We start from the raw sequence: 24448 nt of genomic DNA, 5'->3' as shown, positions 1-24448 counted from the left end.
ACCACACTCTTCACTGGTATTGGTGTGAATCAGGGTGCTCAAAGCATGCCCTTTGGATGTCAAGGTAGTGTTTGAATCAGGGGGTTTTATCATTAAAAAAAAAACCTGCTTAGGGAGGGGTTCTCCAGACTTCTGGCACTTCGGGACTATTCTGCTTTGAAAGACTGGAAAGCCCCTGTTGTACCACCATAAATGAATCATTAGAAGTATAAGATGAAAGAGGAGGGATGAAGACTATCTTATGTGTCTGAAGACCTACTAAGTAGCATATGTGAGCCATGGCTTGTAGGAGGACTGATGCACCCAATCTTTTCCTAACCAACCTTGCTCTAGGTGTGAGCAGAGCTTCACCTTTCTTGCACTTTAAGAAGAGTGATTAAAAGCAAAGGAGAGAAGGTGAGTCAGTAGTGACTAAAGACCATGCATAAATTCCTATCAAATGGCTGGGGTGAGATAAATAGCAGAAACATGAAACAGCCTGATTTTACTCTGAGCAACACTTTATCTTCACAGAGATGTCACCACTGTTATGTCATTTCCTCTCCAGATATGGCCACGGAAGAGAGAGAACTTCTGTAGTGGGGCAGCACAAGCAATTGTGATATTGTTCGTGGCTGCTTTGGGAGTGCCATCAGCTATTACAGAGCAAAGACTCAGGGCAGGAGATGTAACACAGGAAGAAGACCTAATACATGATCTCTGCAGTAGTGCAATCAAGTAAAGCTCACCAAAAATGATAGGTCAGGTAAGAGTTTCTCCAGGAGCTGTGTCCTGCCCAAAGGGTATAACCAGGCAGTTGGGTAGATAGCAACAAACCTGCAACACTGGATTTTTCTGAAGGGCTTGTGTTAACCCTGATAAAAATCTCACTGGTATTTGGGGCAAATGAATCCACTGGACACTTAGCCTGGCTCTCCCTATGCTCTTCTGTTATTATTCTGCCAACATCTGGGTGTATAGCCGTTCTTGCTCCAAATAAAATGCTCTGGTCTGGATATATTTAGTTACTATTTTTCAATATCTCTGCACAAGTAACTCTGTTCCCAGTGGGGCTGAGTCCTTCCTTTAAGGTACCCTGTCCTGTGCTGTGTCAGCCCTGCTTGTGCTGTCCTAAGCCCTATTCTTTGCCAAGCCCCCGTAATGTGGGCACCCTTCTCTGCCACTGGGCCAGACCCTGTGCAAGCCCCAAATGTCTGCAGCCCTAATACAGCAGTGGCCATCACCACAGGGCTGCCCACATCTGCAGCCTTCTGCATAAAAGGCTCCAGAATAGACATCTTGTGCATAAAGAGGGTTAAACAAAATTTAAGCTTCTAGAAGAAGCTCTGTTTAATTTTATTTCCCCATGCACACCTTGGAGAGGCACCCCCTTACCCCCACTGAATTCCTACTGATTTTGCAGGATCTTGGGAGATGGCAGGAGACAGAGGGCTGTGTGGAGCCGTGTGTTGCAGTCAGAGTTCAAAAAGGTGAGTCCCCCTGAGAAGGAAAGATTGGTTTTCATGTTGAATGCTGTCTCTTGTTTAAACTTAGGGATTTGAATGGCCCATTTCTCCTTTCTTCTTTTGCTAAATGTGTTTATCTTCATGTCTGAAATGTTTTGTGAACTCTGCTTTTCTGTCCCTCTAAAGGGTATCTTTTAGATAAGTTTTTGGGTTCTGCATTTTCCATCTCTAACTGCAGAAATGTAAGAGAAAGAAAGTGCATTTTCATAAAGCAGCCATCTGATGCAAAGTTACAGTAAATGTATTTGCTCTGCTTGTTCCTTCCTTATATTGATTTTCCATGAGTAGCCTGATGTATATGCACACACATAAATATGAGCATGAATATGACTGGCAACAGATAAAATAGGCTAATGGCAGAGAATGTTGAGGGGTGGGGGCCAGTTTTAGAACTCTTTATTTTTTCTGAGCATTTTTGACCACCTAAGAGAGTATAAACAAGAACCCAGCAGGTATGTGCCAGGGAAAGTATAGGCTGGATGTCAGGAGGAAGTTCTTCACAGAGAGAGTGTTTGGCATTGGAATGGGTTGCCCAGGGAGGTGGTGGAGGCACCATCCCTGGAAGTGTTCAAGAAAAGACTGGATGAGGCACTTGGTGCCGTGGTCTAGTTGACTGGATAGGGCTGGGGGATGGGTTGGACTGGATGATCTTGGAGGTCTCTTCCAACCTGGTTGATTCTATGATTCTATGTTCACTCAGAGCCAGAGGAAGGATTTAAGTTTCATTTTTCAGATGACAAATGCTGCAATGAGTGATGCAAGTAATGAAAATTAGTTGCAGAAAAATTAAAAGTGTATCCAAAACCACTGCAGATTCTTTATTTGCTGTTTGCAGGGAGAACTAATTTGATCCAAATGATTTGTCCAGTTGCTGAAGGAGCTAACAGGGTGTCTGGACTTGTGTACTACTTTGGTTGGAACTGAAGTGATGAGGAGTGCAATGCAGGAAAGCTGGCTGGGTGGTTGGGTTTTTTTCTTTTAGAAGGAAGCACCAAGATGCTATATTCAAACTCTTCCTGAAATTTGCAAACCAGCCTCACCAAACATAGGGCTGCACTCAGCAGCCAGCAAGGGAGAGTTGGTAAAGCACAGTGTGGCAAAGTGAGCTGCAGCCCAGCATTGGAGCTGTGCACAGCCTGTGGGAAGGTATTGAGAGAGCTTCTCGAGGTCCTCTCTGCTGCAATACAGCAAAACACTCTGGTATTTTTCCACCGTCAGGGGAAAAGTGCTTGGAAGGTTGTTGGAACTGTCCCTTTGGGGATGGCCATGGAGCTGCTGGTGCTCCACATGCTCTAGCCTCACTACCTGTGTTGATAAGAAAAGACTCTTCCAGTCTAAAAATAAGCAGCTGGTGTCTGTTGTCTGCTGATGGAAATGTGTGTCTGATATGTAATTTGAACTTGATTGCAAAGGCCTCATAACCTCTCCTGGAGCCAGTGCTGTTGTCCTAGAGCTAGGTCCCCTCTGCTTCAGTGTGCCCCAGCCTTGGTCTGAGTGTGCTCCAGCCTCCCACTCGCTACCCCAGGAGTTACAGAGCCGATGACTCATGGTGCATTATCCTGTTTGAACTCTTCTCCCATTGCCTTGCTACCAAAACCCATTTGTTTGGCAACTGCCAAAACTTGACACTGATGAGGATGAGCAAGGGAAAGGAGAGACCTGTTATTTTCCAAGGGTAAATCTTAACTGCAAAAGGTTGACGTTTGCTGCAGAGCCCTTTGGGAAAGCTGTCAATGTCTTGGGAAGCTGCTGTTATGAATGGAGCCAACTTTGGAGTTAATTTCTGGATCTTGTCTTCCTTATTTGGAAACAGTTGGATTTGAAACGCTTGACCATAAAATCACAAGGAATATTTTTTCCTTGCACAATGGCTTGTGTGTGATGGATGGGACCTTTCCCAGTCCAAACTTCAAATGTAGTAGTTTGCTTAGGAGAAAAGTGGTACTAATAGGGAGATGGGCCAATGAGTTTAGGTGTTGATCCCATCACCAAAATGTTGGTGCACAGTCCAGACTGTAGCCCCACTCAAGGGATTGGTTGAGGAAGGTTTCCATGCAGCTTGGATGAACTATGTCCATCTAAGTCCTACTTGGTTGCGTGGAAATCAGAGTGAATTTGGAATACGTAGTTGGAAAACCAGGTGCAGCGTTGATCCAATTTCCAATGCATCCAAGTAGCCAGATTGTAGAGAGGGGAGGTCTAACGGAAATGGGTTTGGCAGGCAACGAGAAGAGGCCCAGTTAAACTTCTTCAGTACCAAGAAACTCTCCTGGCCTTCTATATAGTTCAGAACCATCTTTCCAACTCAGAGACCCCCTTGGCTATGGGTTTTGTGTGTCACAAAGGCTGGCTCTGACAAACAGTTTTAGAATCACCATCTGTCAGCTTTTCCTTCAGGGATCCCCATTTACAATAGCTTGTATCCAGGCCATGTGCAAATCCCACTGGGCTGAAACTTGGCCCTGTGCAAGGTTGGCCTGGATGCAATTAGCAAACACAAAATTTATTCAATTTTGTTTGGCCAAAAATATAAGATTCTTTTGTTTGCAGATGCTGAAGTTTAGATGCCTTTCCAAACTTATCAAGGACAAGGGAACCACTTTGGAGAACGTAACGCCCAACCCCAAAGCCATCCTAGAATTCAAACTGAACTGGAAACCTACACACCAAATAGTTCCTGAAGCTTATAAATGGAGTCCCTTTATTTATTTTTTTTTTCTGATTAATTTTTGCTGCTGTCTCTGAACTTCATTGCTTTGGGCTCTAGAAAGAAACACTGAACTATCAGAAGAAAACCAGGATTTGTGGCATCTAGGGAGGTCCAGAGGGAAGTATCTGAAATCTCCTGGGAATTTTTCAATTCCTGGAGATTTGGAGAAATGTCTGACTCAAATCCCAGAGTTTAGAGATTAGAACTGTCATGGGAGAGTGTATAAATTGCTTTAGTCTGGGATCTGACTGGAATCTTGTAAGATCAGGATCTGTTTCTCTTGATTGTCCATCCAGGCTCTCCATCTTTTAGGTCTTATCTGCCAGATTCAAGCATGGTAAACCTCATGGTGCCTAATTCATCTGTCTCACAAAGATGGAGGGCCAAGTCAATCCTGCATTCACATCTTTGTTTCCCAGTTCCCACAAAAGTGCCAGACCACTTTATTTATTCCCCTCCTCCATGCAGGTATTCTCTGATTATAAACCAGAATTTGTATCTAAGATGTGTTTTTTCTTCAAGTACTTTTAACCCCTACATACTCCACCTACTTATTCCTGGACAAGGGAGCTTGCAATACTTCTGCTTGAGCTATGAGGTGGGATGAGAAGCTGAAGGAGAGGTCCTCTGCAACAAGCAGACTTGTGACAAACAGCTAATGAGGTGAAGAGGAATCAGAACAGTGTTAAATACTTGCACATAAACATCCCCCAGATTGCATTACTCTCAGGGAGGTAATACTGGAGGATTTTGTAAGCCTTTATTAGTTAAAGGGAAGCTGCCCTGGACGTGTCTGAAGCAAACACTCTGAGTTCCTGAGGATGTTTGGCCACCTCTTCTCCATACCTCCCCAACCTCCCTGCTGTTGGAGGATGGTGAGCAGATCAGGTGTGATAAACCCACCCAGAGCCCTCCACTGCAGCTGGGCCCGTTGTTATCAGAGTAGTTAGTATGCTGGGGTTGTGCAGTTCCTCTGCCATCTTCATTCACCTTAGAAATGTGGAGTTTGAATGGTTTATCTCTATTAATCACCAGCTCAAAAAGCTTTGTGCACCAAGGGCCGCAGATAATTAACTTCACTATACTGCTTGTCTTATCAGTATCAACCTCTTGTCCTCCTGTGAAATAGTTAAAACCATCAGCCCCTTTTTACTTTTCCATTTAACTCTAATGCTTTAACACTGATGTTCTAAATGGCACAGTGATTCAGACTTATTAGACAAACCTTTCTTTTTGCATCTCTTATAATTTTTGATAATTGGCCATGTAAGTTTCTAAGGGGCTCAACAGCTTTTCATGCCACTATACTAGTAATTAAAGGTTTCTCACAGCCTTTCAGATTTCTCTTTACTTTCTTTTCTTTGATAACTATAATTTGCTGTTTAATTGGGATGGGGGGAGGAAGTGGTAGTAGCAATAGACTGACTACGTAGGAAAAGGTTTTGTCTAACAGAAATCTGTAGTTTTTAAACAAGCCTTCATTGTTTCTCTGGTTTTGTCCCTTCTCTTGCTGGAGCTCCCCTCCCTCTCTCACTGTTAAATGTTGTAACCATCCAGTGAGAGAAAAAGGAGAGGCAGGACAGGGAAGTGAGACATGTGGTAGAGCCAGAATGGTGGTGGGGACTCTGTTCCTCATGATGCCTCTTGGTTTAGCCCTTTGCTTTGCTAATGCTCCCATCTCCAGTACTCATTTCCCCCTGGAAGTCCCAACTCTGTTGGGGATGGTGGCAAAACACTGCACTGCCTGGATGTGCCAAGGTGGGGAGAGTAGGTCTGAAGGAGGCTGTTTGTGCATCCAACATGCCCAGCAGCACTCTCCTTAAGCAACCTTTGGGCTCTGGGGCTAAGTGGTACTGGTTGACATGATCCTACAAGTGTTTGCCCTCATGAGTTGACATTGTGCTTGCTAGAAAACATTTTCCAGTGTGGTTTCCTGCAGATGCCCTCCCCAGTGGACTTTGACACCAGCAGCCCTCAGTGCTGTTGTTGCAGCTCCCTATGGGTTCCTCTCAATGGTCCCAGTAGCTACTGTCTCTTGACTTGTGATGCTGACAAGAGGGCAGCCTTCCTATGGTGCTGTTGGAGTTTTAGCCTTTCACACCCACGTGCCTGTTCGTTTTGAAGCAGCTTTTCCTTCTGGAGATTTTCTTTGTCCCATTCCTTTGTCGCCTAAGACTGTATCCTACCCTCCCTGCTTGCAGGAGGTGTATATGGGTGTTGGCACACCTGATGCTGATGTTCTCCAGAAGCATTTCTCCATTTTGTCTCACCCACAAGCCACACATCCCAGAAAGTTTTTTCTCTCTCTCTCTCTCCTACTTGAATTACTTTAATTTTCCCTTCCCCTCCCCCCCCCCCGCCTTTCTTTTATTTTCTTTTTTTTCCCATGTTCTCCAGTTCCTACACCAACATCTTTTGTCTCTTGTCTTTAAATCCATTCACTCTTCCTGTGGGACATATGCTAATGTAAACTTCTTAACTCCAGCTGCTGGAGTCAGGTGATGGGGAGCTGTGGCTCTCCTTCAAAACAAAACATCTATGCAGTTGAGCAGAGAAGGATGGAAGTGTCACCCCAGTGCTCTGAAATCATTATACAGAGAAAAACCTTCAACACTATGCTTTTAAGACTTGTGAATTTTACAGCACCTTTTTGATGTTGGGAGGAGGTGGGAGCAAGGAAGAGAGAAGAGTTGATCCAAAGTTTTTGACTGTTGGATATGGGCAATGTGGTGTGTTCCTCCAGTCAGTGCACAGCGACCACTTCTTATCACTGTGCATACTGAATTGCAAACCAAGTTCATGCAGAAGTCATTCAGTTATTTTTTTGAGTGAAGAATTCACACAACCTATGATCTCTTCCAGGATTATTCTCCAACAGGATAGGAGGAAGAAAAAGACTAGTGGTGCCTCTGTTGTGAATAATTCATCCCATCCTACTAGTGTGGGTGCTAGCTTAGCTCCCACTAGGGTTGGGTAGGAGTGTGAGGTGCCTCCCGTATCTCTGTTAGCTGCTGGGGGTTAATAGGGGCACTCAACACACACAAGCACACTCTAAACAGGGTCAGAGGGCAGCCAGCACATTGTGACCTCGAATTTGACATCTTTTACTCATTTCATGTGAGGTGACCCTATTTCTCTGTGGCCAACTGCCTTGCCCGGTGCCTGTGCCTGGAGTGCATGGTGCTGCAGGAGCCTGGACAGTCCACTCTGAGCACTGGGGACAGTAATGACCCCCTGCACAGATGCACTCCTTGCCCTTATGTTCCGGACCTTGAGTTGCTACCCAGTATCACAAGGGGAAATAAAAAGTGACAGTGGCTGTTGAATGACTGACCCCTGCCCCTCTGCCACCTTAAATAGGACAGTTCAAAGATTCTCAGCACTAGATAATTTGTATTTTAACCCACGAGGTCCTGGTGCTGTGTTGCAGTGTGACAAATCCTTCCAGCTCACCACGGGGTCCTGGCAGCACCGGGGCTGCTGGAGCAAGTGTCCAGACCCTGGTTATCCTCATATCACAGTATCACAGTATCATCAGGGTTGGAAGAGACCTCTATCCATCCCATCCAGGGATTTGTTTTCAGTAACTGTAATGTGAATGGCATTAAGATCTCCTCTTGAGCTCCAACCAGCATCCCCAGGAGTTCTCACTGATGCTTCAGTTTTCTTCTCTGCCTCTGAGACAAGGCTTTGAGGGCAATTCCCTTATCTCTGCTTGTTTTGTTTTGGTAACTTATGCAGCAGAGTGTCTGGAGGTGTCTGTCCTCTTTCCTCCTTTCCAGCTGTCTCTCTCCTTCCACCACTTTGTCACTCTCAGTTGCTTGTTGGTCTCTCTGATTTCCTCCTCTTTCTCCTTAGTTGGTCTATTCATCATCTTTCCTCGGTAGTCCACACTCCTTTCTCTTCCACTTCTCTGTCTCTTGTTTCTCCCGTTTCTCTTTCTGGTTTTTCCCCCCTAGTGTCGGAACTTCTTTCTTTGATTCCCTCCCTCCACCTCCCACCCTTTATAGTGCTGTTATCTGTGATTTTGGCAAAGAGCACATTTATTGGGGAGGAATATCCCCATGGCAACGCAGCAGATGGTGACTTTTGATTAGCTTGGCTTCTTTTTTTTTTCCCCCCGACTGCCAAATCACAATCCGTCTTTGAAATTAAATCAGGCTGTGATAGCATCAGTTGTTCTGGAGAGGGGACGAGAGAGAAACAAGACTGAAGTATTACAGCAGGAGCCAGGATGTAATGCAAATTTGTGTTTTTTAACCCCAGCAATAAAAACCCCTGTTGGTTCCGGGAGCAAGAGGAACCTCAAGAGAGGGAATAATAAAATATTTTTTTAAATAAGATTTTTAAAAAATAATGTTGTCCCCTCCACATGGACTCTTCAGTCCAACCACACTGGAGGCTGTGTCGCTGTAATACCGATGTCGCTCCTTGCAGAGCCACTTGGTGTTGCCAGGCTTCATTTTGCTGCTGCTTAAACACCTGTCACAACCAGGTTATCCTGTACCTGGTTAGTGGGGTTTGGATAACTCCCTCGGGGTAAACGAAGGCAAAACAACACCAAACAGCTGATGAACTGGGTTTATTGGTTTGGACCAGAGCAGGGGGAAATGAGAAGGAAAAGCAGTGGGGAAAATACATACCAAAGAGAAAGGATATCACCATTTCCCTGGCTTGAAAGCATAGAATTGTCACAGGGACAGTGCCAGGAGCTGTGTTGGAGGAGTGAGGCAGTACCATGGCATCATCTCTGGACCACAGGCAGCACTAAGCAGGGCTGTGCCACGTGGCTTTTCTCCAGGATGCAGGCAGCAGCAGGAACAGAGTGGCGTGGCACCAATGGTACAGGCTACCTGCTACAAAGCCCCACAGGAATGCATGGAACAGAGCAGGACAGTTTCTTCCAGCCCCCTGCTTCCCCAGGCTTTCCCCAAAGCCCCCCATTTCTCCATCACCCCTGTGTAGCAGGCAGCAGGAAGGGTGATGCCCCCAGAGCTGTGCAGAGAGCCATGTGCACACCCATCCTTTGGTAGCACTGTTTGAGACAACCAACACACTCAGGATCTCACAGCACCATTGAGAGGTTTCCTTGTGTCATGGGTGGTGGGAAGAGGCCAGGTTCCTAACTGAGCAATTAAACCAACTATTTATGTTTAGGGGTGCAGTTCCGAAGGTGGGAAGGAGAACATTAAGAAGCAGGAGGGAGAAAGGAATAGAAACAGCTCCTAGAAGGGATTGAAGGGAGGTGAGAGGAATTCAGGGTAAAGTGAGGAAATGGAGGAGCTGAAAAGGTTGGATGGCATCACTGAGCCAAGATACTGAGTGATCAAGGGCATGGGAAAGTGCAGAGCTGCCTGTAATGGCACCAGGGAGGTCTGTGCCGGGGGAAGGAAGGGCTCAAAGTTCTGCCAGCCACGAAGAGAAAGTTACAGGGCATAGCCCCATGGAAGATGGGAAAGCAGATATTGAAGTTTAACAGTGAAGAACTTTCTTGAATGCTTCAGAGTGGGTGGTATTCAAGTATCATGAGCTCCTTCGCCTCATGCTTTTTGGAGGGTGACCAAAGGTGAATGCATTTGAGTGCTAATCATAGCCAAAGATAAAGGAGGGCTTGAAAATGAAAGCTGCAGCAAGGTGATGACTTGTGACCCAGCAGTTTCATGGGAACTGACATGTCTCAGGCTTCGAGTGGGGGCTGCTATCTCAAAACATTAATGTTACCCACACAGGAGTTTAGAAAGCAATTGTCTGGTCTCAGCACTGTCTCTGTTGGCTGCAAGCTGTTAGCAGTCATGGCTAAAGGTGAATAAAGGGCCACATTCAGGTTTTGGGAGGTTCAGTTGAGATGGTGGACTTTCATCAGAAATTAAGTGCTCCAAGGGTTAATACTGTTTCCTATCTGTGGCTGCATCAGGTGTGTTTTCCAGTACTGTGGAGAGCAAACTCAGATGAGTACTTGGTATGCTTCATACAAGCCTTGAGATACTCAAACGCTGTCACTAGGATCTCATTTGCCTTTGCAAAGAGAGCAATTTTTTTGTAACATAGCCTACTAAAAGATAATCCTTCTGGAGCAGCTCTGGTCTTGTGTAGTATTCAAACCTGCACCTTTCTGCAAGATCTCTAAATGTATGGGATTGTCCTGCCCCTTATGGTAAAACAAATAACAGAGAAGCTCCCACTGTGTTTTCTGAAAAGCAGTCCCTGATTGCTTTCTCCTTAGGAACTGTGAGCCACCACCGTGTCTCTCTCACTGCTCTTTCAGTCAAGCCCATGCTTTTTCCTGCTCTGCTCCAAGGCACTCTGCAGGCTGTCTCAGGTTATTCCAGGATAAACTCTCTGGCCAATAGATAAAATTTTTGCTGCAGTTATTGTTACCTCTGTTGGAGATCTCAGTTCAGGAGTGTTTTGTGTATGCCGTGTGTTAGATCTGATGTTCTTTGAGGAGAAGATAAGATTTGGGTGCAAGGAATAAATCAGGCAGGGACACCACTGCGGTTTAATTGCCCAGAGATATTTCAGCTCCTGATTCTTCCTTGTGAGACACAAACATGAGGGAGACCTCCAGTCTGCAGGGGTTCATGTGTTGGTGGAAGGCATCAGAGAAGTGTTTCATGAGCACAGTGGGATCTGAACTCCTGTTTGAATATCAGATGGATAGTCATGAGGGTGTTCATTCTCTTTAGGTGATGGTCCTAGTTTAGACAAGACTCTGTGTCTTCTGGGTGCTGTTTCTCCCTGTTCTGGTAGGTTGCTACCTGGTTTCTTGCCCTAGGAACCTTGCCAGTGTCTGTCTGTCCCCAAATCTCTCTCTTCCTTGCTTGCATTACCCTTTGCCCTGCACCAAGTACCTTGCAGCTATGCTGTTCTCTTCCCTCGCACGCAGCACCCCAGGGCTGGTTGTCACCCTGTGAGCTTTTCTGTAGGAACCACACGCCGCACACCTGTGCGTTTGCTCTCCCCTCTGGTACCATTGTGCCCCAGCTGGTAACCTCTAATGGAGCGTGGGAGCTGCTGATAGACAAAAGCCAGGCTCACCCTGTGTCCTGCCCCTGCAGCTCGTCCCGTTAGCACAGCATGGGCACATGGAGCGGTCCCAGCACAGCAAGCGTGGCATCTGCAGCGCTGCGATCCAGTCCAGAGAGCAACACTAAACAAGCTGCCTGTGACACCACGGCACAGCACTCGAGCCTCTCCCGCTTGACACCACATCATAATATATTGATGCCATGACACCAGTGCTCAAAATAGAACCAGGACAATTTGATTTCCTGCAGATCTCAGAATGGGGTCATAAAAACGGAGACTGTTCTGGAGAAACGGGATAGGGTGGAAATGTTTGTAGTGACATCACAGCCGCTTCCATGCCAATGGCCTCCTACTGCTGCAAACATGTGATTGTGATTTTGCTGCACGCTCCATCAGAAAAGAGCCAGGCTGGCCAGGAAGGGAAAAAGAGGGAGGAGAAGGGACAGCAATACTCTGCTCTTGTATCTCAATTCAAATATCTGACAATAGCCTCACAGCCCAGCATGCCGGGTGATCAGGAGTGGGACCGTGGAGCTGAGACTGTTGCTGGATCAGTGGAGCTCAGGGTTTTTGGCAACTTGACTGCGGGCTGAGTAAAGACTTCTGATTTTACAGTGCATGGTCCTGATCTGCATTGGAGTGCTTTACTGGAGAGCTGGATGGTCTCATTGTGCTCACTCTTCCTCGCTGGTCCCGCTTATTTCTAACATCACTTTTCTTGGCAAGAAAAACTAACAGGCCTGAAATAGTCTGCAAAAGCCACTGCATAGCTGTTGTATTTTAGGAGTTCCTGTTACAGAGAAGAGCAGATCTCCCTGTTGGAGTTTCACCCACAAAGTAGGGAGCAACAGGGGGGGATTTAAGTAGCTAGGGGTAGAGGAAGAAACAAGGCAGAAAAGAGAGGAAAGAAACAGAAGTCAATCCAGAAAACAAAACTAGTTTGTGTCTGAGGACATTGCAGGATGAAATCTCAAGGGAGTTGCCCCACAAAAGGCACTGATGGCTGCAAAGCAAGGTCCTGCCCAAGAAACAGCCTGCAGAGATCAACACTAGCTGCGTCCAGTACATGTAACCTTGAGGGGCTTCGGAGCGGAGCATTATCTGTGGGGAGGATGGGAGAGCAAAGAGATCCAGCTAATGCAGCCATCTATCAGATTAGGCTGTCAAAAAACCAAACTGCTTCCATCACTGTCCAAGAAGTGACTCTCAGTGCCTGCTTAATGGGCTGGTGGTCCTGTTGTTGCTTCTCCAGGGAGAGGGGCCACTGCCACCACAGTGTGCAGCAGGCTGCGAGTTTAAAATCCTATTAGGCAGAGACTAACAGTTGCAAAAAGAAAGCAGGTATCCCCTAGTGGGGATTTAAAGATGTTTAGACGTAATTGGATTTTCCAAGCAGATGTCATTATTGTTAAACAGTTGCCCACTTGATATGTTCAAGTTGTTGGCTGTAATTGCTAAAATTAGCAGGTCTGCATAGAGCAAAGGTCAGGCGGTTAATATTGTGATTTAGTATTTTATGAAGTAATTCCAAATGCTTTTATGTATGTTTTTGTTTTTGCAGCTTAAGCCCACATTAAAGCAGTTGTGGGGTCTGCTAACAAAATAATGACTCAGACTCTTTATGCAGGCAGCTGACCAGGTTCAGTGGTGGTCCTCAAGCCGCCTTCACTCTCTGCTCTTCCCAGTGCCGCAGGCCAGCCAGGGCCACATGCATGGCTTCAATGCTGCAGTTAAATGGGAGGCTTTAAGCTGCACCCCAATGTAATGTGTTCAAGCAGAGATGGTGCTTGAAATGAGCCCGTCACGTCCATCAGTGGCTGGAAGTATAAGGGGCTGGTTTCTGTCGGTACCTGAGGAAAAAGGTTCTGCCACTTGTACCTGTGGGGCTTCTAAGTGGCTCAACCTCAGGCACAACTGTGTGCAAGTGATTTCAGCCATGGACATACCTTAAAGACATACCACTGACCAGGGAAGGCCCCAAAATACAGCTTTTTAGAGGGAAGCTATATTTTTGGAAGAGGAAGAGAGAGCTGGAACTGGGTAAAGTAAATGTTCCCTATGAGGAGAGGCTGAGGGAGCTGGGGCTGTTTAGCCTGAAAAAGAGGAGGCTCAGGGCTGACCTCATTGCTGTCTACAACTACCTAAAAGGAGGTTGCAGTCAGGTGGGATTGGTCTCTTCTCCCAGGCAACCAGCAATAGAACAAGGGGACACAGTCTCAAGTTGTGCCAGGGGAGGTCTAGGCTGGATGTTAGGAGGAAGTTCTTCACAGAGAGAGTGATTGGCATTGGAATAGGCTGCCCAGGGAGGTGGTGGAGTCACCGTCCCTGGAGGTGTTCAAGCAAAGCCTGGATGAGGCACTTAGTGCCATGGTCCAGTCGATTGGACAGGGCTGGGTGCTAGGTTGGACTGGATGATCTTGGAGGTCTCTTCCAACCTGGCTCATTCTGTGATTCCCAGGTTGTGCCATGGCTGAACACCTGATGCTGTTTCCTGTGGCACTGCAGCTGCTAAATAGCATGAGAAGAAGTTTTTAAAAACTTCTTGAAGGTGTCAGCATTTTATTGGCAGGCTCAGTGTTAGTCTGATCTTAGGCAAGAGTTTACTTCAAGGTCTGCTGAGCTTCATGTGCCATTCTCGGTAACAGAGACAGTCCATTTCTATGGGTGGTTTGGGCACACCTGACAGATTTGTGGCTGCTGAAGGAATGCAGAACTTTGCTAACACACTCTGACCTGCTCTTCCACCACCTTTATGGTTGTTTGTTATTTTTTTTTAATCTCAGATCTTTTGCTTGCAGGCAGCACTGCAAGGCGTTTCATGGCCTGAAGTGCACATGGAGATGTGGAAGGGAGTCTGCAGGTCCTGCAGGACTCAACACTTACTGGGTGAGCTGAATCCATTCCCAATCCATGTTCCCATATTGCTAACAGCAGGTTTTGGTACTTACAGCTGCCAGAGCTGCCCCAGGAGTATTGCTGCTGCAAGTGGCAATGGAAACACTCTGAGCAGGGATGGGAAAAGGAAGAGCTTGCTTTTAGATGCTGTCTTAGTTACTGATATAAGAGAAGGAAATACTGATCCAAGGTAGGACATGTTTAATATGTGTGTAGATCTGCAAATCTTAATCTCAGTCCAAGAAGTATTGAATATTCCATGAGAGATGGGACTGAAGCAAAGTTCTAGCCCTAACAAGCTGAAAAGGTTGATGAACTGGGAATTCAACTCTGATACAGATTTCAAAACATTGTTTTGCTCCAAGACCATTTCAGTTTCTGATCCAAAATGTGTGCTTTGGGGTTTTGTTGGATTGTTTGGGTTCTTTTCTTCAACTTCCTCCAAAGTAGCATAAGGTAAATTCAAGAAGCTATCTCACATGAACAGGGTATCTGCAAAGAGAGTATCAGCAGAAATATGTATTTGTGTTTCCTCTGACCACAGTATTTTTTTTTCTGTACCAGGCCCCCTAAGTCTTTGCAGTCCTCAGAATCCCAATGCCTGCAAACCTGCTGTTTGGTCCCTGGGCTGAGGTTTTCCCTGCTCCCACCGCTGCTGGCCTCCTTCCCTGAATCCAGCAGGCGCTTAGACTCCTACTTGCCCCTCCCAGTGCTGTGTCTTTTTCTTACTGTGAGAATGATTGCCAGGGACTTAACAGATACAGTTTTGGTCTGTTTTTCCAAACTGGGCATGGCACTGGTTGCTAAGGAAGGTGATTTAAGCTACCTTTTTCTTTTGAAAAGTTAAAAAAAAAAAGAATTTGATTAAGGGGTGGCAGCACTCTGACTGTTTTACCTTACTGCTTAGTGTTTGGAGTTCTGTACTAGTATCACTACCTCACAGTCGCCTTCAAAGCATGGGAGTCTGTTATTCCCATTTTACAGCAGAGGAAACAGATGCAAAGACCTGCCCAAACACAGGCAGCAATTGCAATCTGAATTAGAGTGAAAATGTCCCTGAAAGCTAGTTCCAGTCTCCAGGGAGACATCAGTGGGCAGGGCAAGCTGGGAAACTCAAGGGGATGTAGCGTGGGACAGAAAATAAGAGGCAAGTAAGATTTTAAATGCCTAAGGTGATCTGGCCAAGCAAGAAACAAGGCTTAGCAGCTCATGTCAGCACAGGGGAGGCCAAAAATGTGGGGAGTGCGTTCCTTAGCTCAGTAGAGGATGAAAGCATCATGCTGACAGGCTGTGCAAGAACTGCATTGTGAGCTGGCTCTTGCAGCTGTGAGCAGACAATAAGGATGGTAAAGCACCATCTAAGTCTCCATATCCAGCTTCACACAGAGAGAGAGAGATAAACTCAGTCCCTTGGAACCTATTTGTACATATTTGAACGTTGCTATTTTTATTTGAATGACTCCAAGAAGAAAAGGACCATAGAGTGTCCCAGTCCAAGATCCAAATTCACCTTCTCCCCACTCCCTTTCAACCCCAGAGCTACACAGTGCTCCCAGAATTTCTCATCATAGTTTACAAGACATCCTCAAGAAAGCCTCCTCCTCTTCTACACTCTGAGGAATGACATTTTCTTCCTTCCTTTGGTTTTTTCCTATGCTAGTCCCTCTCTTACAGACACTGTGTGACTCACTGAACTTCCCCCACCTTACTGCCTGTGTACAAAACCTTTTTTTCCCAATTATTATGTCTCTTATCATATACCAAAGATAGAATATTCTTTACTCAACCTCAGGGCTGTGTATGACAGTCACACAAGTCTTGATTCTTCCAGCTAGTAGATTTGTAGTAGATTGGTATTTCAGGCTTGTCATAGACCTCTCTAAGTTCTGCGTCAGCCAGTGAGTCTGCTCTTGCTATGGTAACCAATTTACTCTTTTGGGCAAATCAGCAAGGTTGCTTTCACATACATTTATTATACCTATGTAAGGAATAAGCACTGTGACCTTACACAGTGTTAGTGAAGTCCCACTCCTTAGCTTAGCTTAATTCCATATTGTACCTGTGAAGTATTTGTTCCCAGACATCAATAAGTCTGGACCATTTGTGACATGAACTTTGCATTTATTAATACTGCTCATAGTAGTTCACATCTGTTGAGCAATCTGTCTCACAGCTTGCAGTTCATGCTCATGCTACTGGGGGGCACTGTCATTTCAGGTGGTCTCTGCCATTTATTGTTGTGGACCTCAGCTGGCCATCTTCTGATTCCATTCTCTCCTGCCTGTTCTCAATGATTTTCTTGTTGGTGAACTTCTTGCCACTGATTTCTTCAGTAGAGGTTGACACTGATCTGACTCTGTGTGGCCCAGCTGTATCCTCAGCAAAGGAAGAGGTGGACTGCTTGCTGGGTCTGAATGAATTCTGTGGAGTGAATGGCTCCATAAAGTCAGCAGGCATCTGGAAGCTTCTCTCAATTCTCTGCCACCAGTTTCTACCATCGTTTCTCACATTGAAGTGGTCGTAGAGAAAACGTACATGAAGTTCCATCTCTTCAAAGACTTCATAGAACACATCGAAGGAATCAGAGCTCTCCTGAACAGACCTGTCGTAGTCCAGTCGTTTCTGAGGGTCAGACAAAATCTTGTATGCCTCAGCAATTTCTTTGAATTTCTTTTCAGCTTTCACCTGGTTGCTGGGATTCTTGTCAGGATGCCATTTGAGTGCCAGTTGGTGGTAGGATTTCTTAATGTCATCCTGCGAGGCACTCTTGTGTAGCCCAAGGACTTCATAGTAATCCCTCATCTCCAAGGATTGTTTGGAAGATGCCTGGCCTTGTACCTCTCTCCCTTCAAGGAGGTGAAGCCGAGGGCTGACCAGCGTGCAGAAACTCTGGGATGCCTAAGGATGCTGGGGTGGGTGACTGCTCAGTTCATCCCTTGATCTGCACTGTCTTTCTGCAGCACAAGGCCAGAGTGCTGCTTGGCTGTATGCTTCAAGCTTGTTGCTGACCTCTCCAGGTCTCCAGGGTGACAGCAACTGGCAGAGTTCCCCAGCAACAGCAGTTCTCCACAGTTCCAGAAGGTTCTAAAACAGCTCAGCTCCCAGCAGCTTCTCTGGGAGCAGTCCTCGACAGACTCTTCTCAGCTCATCTTCCCCTAGCAACTCATGCCTCTCCAGCCAATTTCCCAGTAGCTGTTTTTTTCTATCAGACCATTCTCTCTAGCACAGTTTTTGGGGATTGTTAATAAATTGGAGAAGGCTCAGTGAAGAGCCATAAAATGAGATTAAGGGTTTGAAAAATATGCTCTGGGGAGAGATACTTAGGGAAAGTGTCTTGGTATTAAGAGGAAGTTCAATGTCAGCCTCATCATAGTCTGTAAGGACCTAAATGGGACCAGGAATTCAGTGACACAGGGATCTTCAATCTCCCAGACAAAGCAGTGGGAAGATGGCATTAGCCAGATTTAAACTCAAAATGTCCCTCTTTATGAAGGCAATGAATCACTGGAATTTTCTCATGTGGCCATTTTTAAACCCAGAGTGGCCCTTTTCCCAAAGTCATGGTTAGGTGGCCATCGTGGTCGCCTCAGAATTTGTAGCCAAACCTAATACTTCCAGAAGAGCTAAACTCTCGTGTTAGTACCAAAACAAATGCCCAGGACAAAGCTCGTTGACAGCCTGAGCCTCTTTTCTAGGTGCTTTTTTTGGCTATCTGTCCCAAGCTACACACATGTACAGCAGAGGTGCCTCATGAACTTGACGCAGGCAACTTGAGCCTGAGGAGCTGAACTTTGAGGAAGCCAGTCTAGGGTTATCCTGCATCTGTTTCTGTTCCCTTTATTTGCCATTCCTATGGAAAATGCAGTATCCTCACAGGGAATCATTGCATGAAGAAGGTCTCCAAGGAAATACCAGTAAGGAGAACTCATCTGTCTGTATGACTGTGTCATAAACACCTACTAATGGCAGCATGTGATGCAGATCACTGCCCTCATTTCCATTATCCCACACTTTGGGACAGAGTCAAGAGCCAGCTAGACCAAAGAGCATATGTGCAACGTATGAGCTGGCTGCTGTCTTAACATACATCGTACGTGTGAGGTTGTGAATCCAAGAGGCAGCCGTGTCAGCCTGTAGAAAGCAACGTGACAGAGAAAGAGCTGATGTGTGTTGGGGGTGGGCTTTGTTTTGCTGGGTTTATCACTGGTTAGTGATGGCTCAGTACAATGGAGATACTTCTCATCTGCTTGTGGTAAAAGTTGATATAAGGCAAGTTATGCTGGTCTGGAGACTGGACCTGCAAGAAGTGCAAAGCAGTGAAGGAGCTCATGGTCCTGTGGGCTCACCTCATCAGGGAGATCTCAGCTTTCACCTTGTCCTGCACAGAGGAGGTCTTCTTAACTACAGGGTGATTATGCCTTGTGAATTTTGCTAGGTGTTGTTTGTGCTGTATCAATGGCAGAGGTTATTCTCAATCCAGCAGCAAGCTGCTCCTGCTGCCTGTTTGAACTCAGAGAGTTCTTTGTACTCTCAAAGCACTCTTCTGCATGGGAAGCAGAGTTAAGGCTTCATGGCTGACTCACACTATAATGCTTTGCTTGAAATCTTCACCAGTGGCACTCATGTATTTGGGCTAGTGATTTTTTAGGATTGTCCACCAGACTTGAAGGTGATCCAAGCTAACCACCCACAAGCCCCTGAAAGGTGCCAACAGCTTCTAGCCACTGTGGTCCAAATGCAAATGCTTGGCAGAAATTTCAAGAGTAATTACTGTTCCTATTCTCTGCTACAGAGAAGGGGAAATGGGATGTCAGAAAAGCCTGTTGGAGGAGCCCAGTCCACTTATCTACTGCAGGGAATAGGACTGTGCTCAGAAGGAAGGAGGTGACTCTTGCCTCTTGCTGTCTCTTTGCAAAGCGCCTCCTCCCTTACTCACTTTTGATGCTGAAAGCCCATCTCAGACTTGCTGGCGCACTGGATTGTCTGTCTTGAATTTAGTGCATCCTACCCATCTGAAGAGTAGGGAGTGTTTTTCTCCTGCCATCCCCAAAAGGGGGGATGCTCACTGCCTGTCTGTCTGCTGCCTGCAGCAAGCTTGGAGATTAGCAGCCGCTCTGGAGAGGCCACTGCTGTGTGCCAAAAGGGTCTGCAGGGAAAAAAAGAAAGGACTGAGGAGAGGCAGAGAGAAAGAGAAATTAGGAAGCAAGCACACATTGAGTAACTAGACTCAAACTAGTGTGGCAGCCCCATCCCTAGAAAACAAAGCTTTGAAATGAGAAATGTTTTTCGTATCTTAAATCTCAAGTACAAACAATAAAAACCAGCCCAGACTGTGTTCTTTGAAGAGAAAGTATGAGTGACCTGAACAGTGGTTATCAGCAGTGTCATTAAGATAAACCCTTAACATGATTTAAAGCATCCGAAACTGAAGGCAGCACTTTCAGATACTAACAAAATGGTCTGACATTGGGGATGAAAATCAATAGTAATCTGATGTCACTAAAAATACTCAGAAGTGTCCCGTGGCTGATGGAGGTGAGATTAGTGTAAATATTTGTATTCTAATCAGTGGCACGCGAGGGCTGGAGGCGGCCTTTCTGTCTATTTAATTAATGGAGTGGCTTTTTAAAAGGATCCTAATCATATGTGATTGTATCTGCTTATCACCATTTTTGCTAATTAGATGATATGGAGGCAGTCACTCTGCTAATTCCCTCATCCAAACAGCATATCCTGCACAGATAAAGTACAGTCTCTTTTTAATAAGAAACAATCATGAGACAGACTAACCTTAATGGTGCTTATTATCTGAGGATCTTTGGGATTTTCTCTCCTCCCCACCCCCTTCTTCCTTTTCCTTCATTCACTGCTTCAGTATACCAGATGGGTGTGGATGTCCCCGCCGTCTCCCATTTCAGGCACCTCCACGTCCAGCTTGCTTTGCTCCCTCCAAGCCAGACATCAAGTCTGAAAGGGCAGAGACTGCCAGGTCAGGATGGAAAACAAAGCACAAGGCACCAGGCAACAAAAGGTTCATAGATTTTCATTATCTAGACCACAGGTGACACCACACTCGCAGCCCTGATCCCTGACCTTGCTTTTGGCACTGTAACATGTCCTGGTCCAAAAAGAAGTAAGCATCTCTGAACCGTGAAAACTTTCTCTTAATAACAGTCATAATAATAATTTCCTTCTGTTTAAAAGTGGTCTGGGAGCAAAGGGAGTCTACGAGCGGTTTCTTGCCAGCCCTGTTGATCCTGTGACAGGGCCAGGTCCTTTTATCTAAACCAACATTAGTTGGAGACATTTGTTCCCAGTCCTTTGACTATCCAAACAAACATGAGTCGCACTTCGCTCCACCAGTCAAACTGTCAGTGGATTCTTCCCCTAAGGGTGGCCCCATCAGTCAGGAGGCTGCACACACCCCCTGAGCTGTGTTCCTGGGGAACACCGCCAGAGATGGGTACACTGGGGATTCTTCAAGGAGGGAGGAGCAGAGGGACCTGCCTGACTTCAGAAAATATTGAAAAACATGTAGAAAATTTGACCCAAAGAGTATCTTCTCACCTCTCAAAATATAAGGGCTACTCCTTAACAAAGAGAACTTGTCCTCAGTGAGTGTAGCTGCCACCTCAAGACTGCCTAGGTGGACCAGAAGAGAGAGGAGGTAGGTTCCTGATGTTTAATTTTGTGAGGTTAGGAGTTTTCATGGGTTTTTTGCAGCTGTGAATGTTGAGCAGAACAGGCTTAAAGGACAGATTCCCACCTCCACAGGCAAGAGGAAGGGTTGGTGTGTTCCACGCATTGATCCTGTGACTCAGGCTCAACACAGAGATCACACAGGAAATCGGGTGGCTCTGAGAAGTGCTAGTTGGGGACAAAGCTGAAGGAGGATCCAGAGTACTGGGTCTGTATCTGGGTTTTCTGAGCTTCAGGTTGCGCTTGAGGCTAAACTAAGGTTCGGGGAACTTCTGGGTAGTAGCATGAGGCAGGAACCTCACAAAAACCACCCCTTTTTTGAGATATGAAGTCGAGAGGAGGCCTGGTCCTATTTAGTAAGCCAGGGGAGCACTTGATTTTTTTTTTGTGTGTTTGATCATGTCCAGGGCAAGGCCTTGATCCATCTCAAAAAGCCCAAAAGGGTGCTGTAATTTGTGCCCATGGACTCTAGCCCAGTAGAATTCAGAATGCTTTGGCTTCATTGCTTGGGTCATCTCTATATGTTATCTATGTTATCCTCAGCCAGGCTTGACTACACTGAGGCCACATTCAGCAACACAGTCAGCCAGTCCTTCCACCCCTCCTCCTCTTTGACAAGGTCCCTGGCCTTCCTTCCACTCTGTGCTACGCACAGGAATTCAATGTTGACCACTTTCTCAGAGCGGTTTCCAGTTGCCATTTCCATGACCAAGGGCTCCAACTTGAAAAGAGGAGGGACTGCTGGGCCAAGGATTGCGCTGCAAGCCGTTGAGTCCTGGGGCTTAAAGAGGCCCTGCTTATCAGCAGAGCATGCTTATCTGGAGCCCGCCGCCGGTGTACCCGCTCCAGCCCCGTCGTGAGCTAACATGTTTTACCACCCAGCTGCAGGGAGCTGGGAGCGCGCGCGGTCAGATGGCACAGCTCGGCTGGTGCGTGGTAACTCGCGAAGCCGCAGCGACTTTATCACTTCACAACATCCATACATAGCCACAGCCTTGAATCTTCTCGGGGGAAGAAAGGATGATGAGTTACTGTCCTGGGATTTTCTCTCTGTCTCCAGTCAGTGGGAAGTGGTATGTGGAGCATTCATTTAATAAACCAGAGGGGGAAAGCTGTAGATCAGCTTCTCATTATTTCAGTGCTGGCTCACTCAGTCACTTGGGCTTGTGCCTGACAGTTCAGTGTGTTATTTGAGGCCACTCAAGCATTCTGCAGAAATGATGCCACCCTCTTCTGAAAGCATGGGGTTCGTCCAAGCAGGGAGGGCCTGCCTCTGTTAGTAGCTTATTGGTGCCAATTCCATCTCAATTTTAGGTCTCGGTTTGCAAAGGACGTGCCCAGTTTAGAGACTAGTTCCTGTTGAGAGCCACCATGCTAACAGCAGACCTTCTGGAGATGATTCTTCTGGTATGGACTTCCAAAGTAAAGCAACCATAGGTGGGTAAAAATGTACCCATGGGGCTGAGTTTATGGAAAGGGCTAGGAGATGAATCTCAAGTGGTGCAAAACTTCGGTGATGGTTCTAGTGATGTGCACACAGACTTGAAACACCTTGGTTAAAAGAAAGATTCCCATCACCTAGAAGGTGGGACAGATTGTAGAAGACTGTGTTTGTCCCCCAGTATTTGCCAGTGTCCAATAAGAGGGCCTGGGCAATCGAGGTAGCAGGTGGGGAACTGATCAATTACTGATGACTTTACTGGCAGTGGGAAACTGGAGAGCATACCTTGCAATGAATCCATCAGAAAACATGTTCTAGTCCTGCCCATGGATACCTCATACACAGAGCTGGAGAAAGTGAAAATTTCACATTGCCTCAGCAAAAGTTTAGTCCAAGTTTATTGCTGAGATTAAAAGATTGGGGGATATAAATTGTAAAGGGTGATGAGTGAAGAGCTCATAAATTCAGTATACAGCCCTATTCCAGAGAGCTTGTGTGAGGTGCAGCCATGCTGCCTTGGGCACACCCTTGCTCCCATTGCTCAAAACCACACTCTCCAAAGGGCCCTTCTGCCCTGTCCTGGTGCCCCAGATGCTGCATGTGTGTGTACACAGATGCTGGGAAATGCACATACATGCTGCCAGAGATGCACTGCTCTTTCTGTGCATGCCATAGTTTTGCTGCCTGGGTGCAGACATGGACACAGTGCCACTGCTTCAGCCCAGAAACCAGTGGCAGTGCTGGAATAGTAATTGCCCATATTTGAGTGCAGTGAGGGAGCAAGTGGAGATCTTGAAGATGATGTTACATCCCCTGGAAGGAGGGACAGCCCACCCTAGCTGGTGAGTCATTTGTATTTACCTGGTGTCCAAGTATCCTTGTTTGGTGCTTTTGAAGGAGCTCTGTAGTCTTACTCATGCTTTTGCGTGTGGGCAGCATGAACCACCTGGGTCAGTCAAAGCAGCATTGCCTCTGAGCTGTGGTGGAGACTGCCAGAGTGGGGATAATGGAGATTTTGACCTATGAGCAAATCCCTCCCCTAGATTGCTGCTTATCCTACTTGTGTCCCTCACTCTCTTGTGAGCAGAGGGCTGAGGAGTGCTTTTTGTGGGAGTGCTTAACGTGTGGGGCTGTTTCAGGGGTGAGTCGTAATGAGGCTTCTACAGCTGGGATGTGGCTCTGAGTTTGTCCAGGACAAAGTTCCTTAAAAAATTGCTTGGAAGTAAGCACATCTGGCATTATGTGATTTTTTTTTTTTCCTCTTTTTCTAGGAAGCTGGAGAGATGGAAACCAGCTTTCTCCTAGGATTGGTCCAGCCAGTGCCAAGGACTTTGCTTTTGGTCTGGGGGCCCTAACCAAAGCCAAAGCAAGTGTGCAGCATCCAGTGCTAACCTGCTGTCCTGCTGGGAGAAGAGCTTATGACGCTATCTGAACAAGGACAGCTGGGAACAAATCCTGGAGGGACACCAGAAAATGCAGTGGGATGCCTTTCTTCCCAGTCTAGTGGACCTTGCTCCAAGCATGCAGTAAGTGTGAAGGGGATGGGCTTAGGGGGGGGGGTTGCAGCAGACCTTGTGGCTCCTCATCCTTGCGCAAGTGCCTTGGGGTCATTGCTTGAGGCAGACTGTGCATTGCTTGGTTTGGGCTGAGCCACAGCCTGCTTTTCAGAAAACAAGAGTCCTGCAGGCCTCTGTGTACGGGCCCCAACTGTGATGGCATGTGTCAGTCAGCACTGAGTGCTCCTTTGAGCATCAAAGTTTGCTTCTGGAATCCAGCACAAGGGCTGATGGCAGCGTTTCCAAAAATGCACACAAACCTCTCTTGGCAAAGCCAAGTCCCTGAGCTCTTGCCACCATCTCTCCCAGAGTCCAGGCCTGGAGAAGGCAGGTTCAGCAGTGTTTCAGCTAGGAGGTGGCTGTGCACCACCAGTCCTTTGGCACCACACAGGAGCTGAGGATTGTGTTGAGCACAGCTGGAGTCCACTCTTTTTGCAGACTTCCTTTTACCAAATGGGTAATAGCAAAGGAGGAAACTGGTTTTGTCATTCATTTTCAATCACTGCAAAAAATCTGCTGATTTGGTTTTTGACTTGACTTGCAGTAAAGGTGTCACTGATGCCCCAAAAGCATGCATTGAATGTAGGGGCAGGTGTGCAGGCTGGGCACAGGA

The 24448-nt window shown here is 46.5% G+C and overlaps 1 protein-coding gene across 1 annotated transcript; it reads right to left on the bottom strand.

Annotated features, from left to right (window-relative positions):
• Positions 1–16347: 16347 nt before the first annotated feature.
• Positions 16348–16941, bottom strand: DNAJB8 (DnaJ heat shock protein family (Hsp40) member B8). The gene has a single exon (XM_064156017.1). It carries the CDS (start codon positions 16939–16941, stop codon positions 16348–16350), a length of 594 nt encoding a protein of 197 aa, XP_064012087.1.
• Between the last annotated feature and the right edge of the window lie 7507 nt (positions 16942–24448).

The sequence above is a fragment of the Pogoniulus pusillus genome, chromosome 16 (genome assembly GCF_015220805.1).
Source record: "Pogoniulus pusillus isolate bPogPus1 chromosome 16, bPogPus1.pri, whole genome shotgun sequence".
NCBI lineage: Eukaryota > Metazoa > Chordata > Aves > Piciformes > Lybiidae > Pogoniulus > Pogoniulus pusillus.
This window is presented reverse-complemented; position numbering and strand designations above follow the sequence as displayed.

Excerpts from the sequence above, each read along its gene's own strand:
- DNAJB8 (XM_064156017.1), bottom strand. The coding sequence starts at position 16,941 with ATGAGGGATTACTATGAAGTCCTTGGGCTACACAAGAGTGCCTCGCAG.